At 38.9% G+C, this 5202-nt stretch overlaps 1 protein-coding gene across 1 annotated transcript; it reads left to right on the top strand.

Annotated features, from left to right (window-relative positions):
* Positions 1–1861: 1861 nt before the first annotated feature.
* Positions 1862–4967, top strand: LOC126817256 (zinc finger protein OZF). Its single transcript, XM_050544066.1, has 2 exons — positions 1862–1935; positions 3144–4967. Exons 1-2 carry the CDS (start codon positions 1933–1935, stop codon positions 4761–4763), a joined length of 1623 nt encoding a protein of 540 aa, XP_050400023.1. The 5' UTR covers positions 1862–1932; the 3' UTR covers positions 4764–4967.
* The last annotated feature ends 235 nt before the right edge of the window (positions 4968–5202 follow it).

Raw genomic sequence — 5202 nt, 5'->3', positions numbered from 1 at the left:
TCTTCAAGTGCTATAGACTACGTTTGTTAAATCCCAACCGTAGCAGAATAGTCGTTTACCATCAACACTAATCCATTCATATGACAGCAGACGCTAAACGCACTTAAGACATGGATGGGGAAATCTTCCTTTGTTCTTTTCGTTGAATATGCAGATTGTTTTCCCTTTAGTAGATTGGGTGGAGCTAAACAGTGCAATATAACCAGACACTAGTTTTAATAAAAATCATATGGAGAAGTGGGGTGGGTTTTCTGTGTAATAACAACAAGCATGTTGAGCAGGTGTCAATGTTGCAAGTCATTTATAGCACGCTTCATTCGTTAAGGGTTTAATCCCTCGGCCTTTGGTCTCTGGTTAAACTTGTTAACTCATGAAAGCCGTGCTATAAATATAAATTAAATACTCGTACGTCTAAATCAGTTAAATTACACACGTGACCTTGACTGTAAATCGTATTGAATTCCCGATTCATTCATATGTTAATATCGGCATGTTATTTGATATAAATATACATACTATATATTTGTTTTAATTCAACAGAAATACGCAAGATCGGTATATTAAACTGTGCGTTTGTTAAAGGGACAATTCACCGAGAATAAATTCATTCCACCCACGCAAGTGAAAGAGAGAGAGAGAGAGAGAGAGAGAGAGAGAGAGAGAGAGAGAGAGAGGGAGAGAGAGAGATATGGGGTCTAACGTCCACTCGACACAAACTCTCTCTCTCTCTTATCTCTCTCTCTCATTGCGAAATCAAATAAAAATTATAAACACGCTGTGCAACTTGCGTATAAAATGATTACGTCACGGAAAGTATATGGCGCCACGTTTTGTTACTACAAAAGTACGGGCTCGTGTTTCAAAAAAGGACGTTCCACATGTCGATCGATACATAACCCGCAAATCGAACATTAAACTATTCAACTATTGTTTTTTAAACTTGTCTCTTTAATCAATATACCTGACACAGCAAGACAGGCGACGAGTAGATCAATAAAAAGATATAACATGGCCATAGAAACACGATAAACACACCTAAACAATTATTTCACAATACACTCACAATCATAAAACAAAACTAAATGAAATGGGGTTTAACGTCCTACTGCTTTGCTCCGAACTGGGCTAATGAAGACGGGCATGCGCCATACAGTGTGCTATAAGGGAAATTTTGCCCGGACAGCGGCACTACGGCCAACTCTTATATCGAATTCCAACTGTTAGGGGATATTTTTACGTACACGCCAATGTGTACACAGGACCTCGGTTTTTCGTCCCATCCGAACGACTAGACAGCTGTCCTTGCCAGGCCCTCCGTCCTGCACCACTGACAAGGGGAAACGATGATCTGAAGGGCTTCATAAGTTGAATAGCCTGGAAACCCTCTTCTTCAAAAATCGACGCTGGTACTTTGCGGGACTAAATAAAGCAATATCCAAAAAGTCCAAATCCTTTATTCGTCTTTCTATAATTGTTGTCTGACCAAACCAGTTAATTGCCTTGACCAATCAAACACCACGACCCCCCCCCCCCACACACACACACACAAATCGCATATATTTTAGACAGGTTACTATTAGAAACCTTTTGTACGAAAGCTGAATAAAGTAAAAGAGTTACTCGTGTCCATCAGATCCTCGTCCACAACAAACTTCATTCTAAATCAAAGGTTGTGGGTTTCTAAATAACAGTATTAGTAAAGCACGTCATGTAGCTGAATATTCAAATCTTAAACAAATGAATTTTGGCAATACACTTAACTATTACTTCAGAATCTGTTCTATAAAATTAAATCTGCGAGGAATGGAATACAGAAAGTGAGTTACTCGGGTCGATGAGATTCTCGTCCACATGTGGTATTCAGCTGGATTCAATATGGCTGCCATTTAAAGAGCACAAAGACTACGAGGTTTTTAAACTGATATTGCAGAAATGGTAGCTATGTTACATTTATAGATATAATTTACGACCTATATGTTGATGAAAGATGCATTTTTGACTAGATCTAAAATACAAATGTGGGTTCACCATCTTTAGGACGTTTGTGGAACGGAAGATATCCAGATGCATTGCCATGTAACAGTTATTGCATGTAATAAATAAAATGTGCACCTCAGCTTTTTTTTTGTGGGGGTGAGGGTGGGCTGACTTTGAGCGTCATATCAGTATTTAAAAGGAAGGAAAAGTGTGATTTAATTCTTCGACCAGAAAAAGTCGCGTTATGCATGTAATGTTAAATATAAAAACTACAAAACATCTTCAAACTCAAAGACCTTTTTTAGTTATTACGGGTAGAAAAAAATAGGAATGACACCTTCTTCCTTATGCAAAGTAATTCCTTCAACTTCGCCATTGTCTTCTATTTTTACTGGTGACCGGAAATTTTTTATTCCCATGGACATTTAATAACTCATAACCTAGATCATGACTTTATTAATTCATCATAGCCTAGTACAACAAATTATTAAATTTTCAATATTTTTAACTACGTATTGGGCATTTACACTTACACTTGGAGTGAGTTGGGTGACTGAATGGTTTGAGGCATGAACTTTATATCATAAGGTCTGTCATTTAGTCGAAAAGTCCAAACCCTGTGAATTTCCTCCGGGTCCTCAGGTTTTCTCGTCCCACTGTTAAAGACCCCTATGCATTAGCGAATCAGGTTACTCCAGAAATGTTGATTGGACATTAAACATTATTTATCTCTTTCTTGGGGGTTGGCTGAATTTTTAGCATGTGCGTGCTGTATTATAAGGTCTGTTATTGAGTCAGCTGGCATAGTTTTGATTCCCCAGTTGTACGTGACAAGGAGTAGGGTTGCCTGTCCAACCTCATGGGTTTTCTCCGGGTCCTCTGGTTTCCTCCCACTGCTAAAGACCCCTACGTGCAAGCAAATTATTGAATTAAAAGGAACCATATGTTAGTCCCGAAATGCCCTAGTTTGTGTTGAGTAGGTGTTAAACCCTATTTCTCTCTCTCTCTCTTCCTCTCTTCCTCTCTCTTACTAGTTGATATACTGGACCATATGTAAGCCATTATCCAAGTTTATTAAAGTTCTATGATCGTAGGCCTACTGAAGTTTTAAAAATCTTCTGAAATCTAAATTCCTGAAACCCCATTTCTCTCTCTCTCTTTTACAGGATGTTCAAAACGATCAAGAATATTACACATGTGGATTGTGTCTGCAGATTTTCCAAGATTACCATGAACTGGAAAACCACAGTAAGATCCACGTGAAAACAGAGGGAACCGAAGACCAGATAGAAATATTTGATCCTAGAAATATTGAGGCGCACAAAAACGCACAAAATGTCAACAACGCAGATGAAAATTCTGGCGTTGCAATATTCAACAGTGGTGGGGAGAGGAAAAGGGAGGGAATTACGTTAAACGATAAGTCAGAAATCAATATGGACACCAGAGCGGAAGGACGGGGTCGTAGATGCAGAATTTGTAATGAAGAATTTAATAATGAGTCTGAGTTAGAAAAACATTATTGTACAAATCATTTCGGGGCAAACTGGTCGGAAACACTTGAAGGTAAAACAGACAAAGATTTTAGCAATAATTTAAGCCTGGACAATCCAACATTGAAAGCCTATACTAATGAACGGAATGATGCTAATTCTCAATATGGCTGCCATATCTGCAATACGACATTTCAATATAAACAGGAAATAATAAACCATTTAAAAATTCACGAAGACAAATCTAAGCCCTCGTCGCAATCAAACGAAAAAACATTGAATTGTGAACTGTGTGATAAATCGTTCAAAACAACTGCGGGTCTGAATCTTCATGTCAAAACACACAATGGAGATAAACCCATCGATTGCGATATTTGTGGAAAGTCGTTTAAAACTAGCGTTGGTTTAAATCTGCACATCCAGTCACACAGTGGAGAAAAACCCATCGATTGTGAAGTGTGCGGGAAGTCCTTTTCATCTAAAGCTCACTTGACGTATCATCTTCGGACCCATTTTGGAAAGAAATCGTACCATTGTGATTACTGTACTAAGGCGTTTGCTTCAAATACTCTGTTAACTCGTCATATCAGGACTCACACTGGCGAAAAACCGTTCAAGTGTGAAGTCTGTAATAAATCGTTCAGTGAGAACGGAAGTCTGACGAAGCATATGCGAATACACGCAGTAGAACAGCCGTACAAATGTGGAGAATGCAATAAAACATTTACGTACAAACACAATTTAGAGAATCATCTGATGCTTCATACAGGGCACAGGCCCTACTCGTGTGAAACTTGCGGAAAGGGGTTCCGATTTGCCGGGGATCTGACCGTACACATCCGAATTCATACCGGGGAGAAGCCATTTACATGTGACGTTTGTAGTAAAGGCTTTGTGACGAAAAGCAAGTTGACGCGTCACGCCCTCTATCATTCAGATAATAAACCGTTTGAATGTGGTGAATGTGGGAAGAAGTTCACAGAGAAGAACAACCTGCAGAAACATCTGATGATCCACACAGGACAAAAACCCTACCAATGTCCAACCTGTGGGAAGGGGTTTCGATTTCCGGGAGAAGTCAAAATCCATGCCGCGGTTCACAATAAGGATCAGTTAGAACCAGCTTTGGAAAATCCTGAAAGTTCTGCTGGACTTTCGATGGAATATGATTCCCAAGTCGAGTACCCTATCGCTGCTAATATTGAACCAAGTTTGGAGGAATCTGAAACTCAAGCCCAATTCCAAAGCTTCACTTATGCTGAACCAGGTTTGGAAAATTCTGGGAGTCAATGATGGAAAATCGTAAATGTTCATTTCCCTAAGATTACTGAATCCAGTTTAAAAATATTTTCTGATAATCCATTCAATTTCAAGCCTGATTACCTACATGTACCTAATAAAATTTGGAAAATGCCTAAAGTTCTCCTAAATTTTTGATGGCCTGACGTAACACCCCGATCCGTGTGGGAAATAACTTTATTTATCCTCCACTTTCACCAAAGTACAGTGTACTTTCTATTTCTGTAAAACTCATAAATAAAGCAGTCTGATATACTGTGTCTATTTCTGTAAAACTCATGAATTTGGTGATTGTACAATAAACATTCTGTGGTAATGCTAGTTTCCCACTGTCGTACAATGCGTTACGATACGATTGTCCCTATCGAGTCCACAATCTGGTACGTCTGGATATGTTTCGATACGATCAACATGATTGCTATGACTGACCTCA

Source organism: Patella vulgata, chromosome 4 (assembly GCF_932274485.2).
Source record: "Patella vulgata chromosome 4, xgPatVulg1.2, whole genome shotgun sequence".
Taxonomy (NCBI): domain Eukaryota; kingdom Metazoa; phylum Mollusca; class Gastropoda; family Patellidae; genus Patella; species Patella vulgata.
Note: the sequence above shows the minus strand (reverse complement) of the source record. Positions and strands in the feature narration are given on the sequence as shown.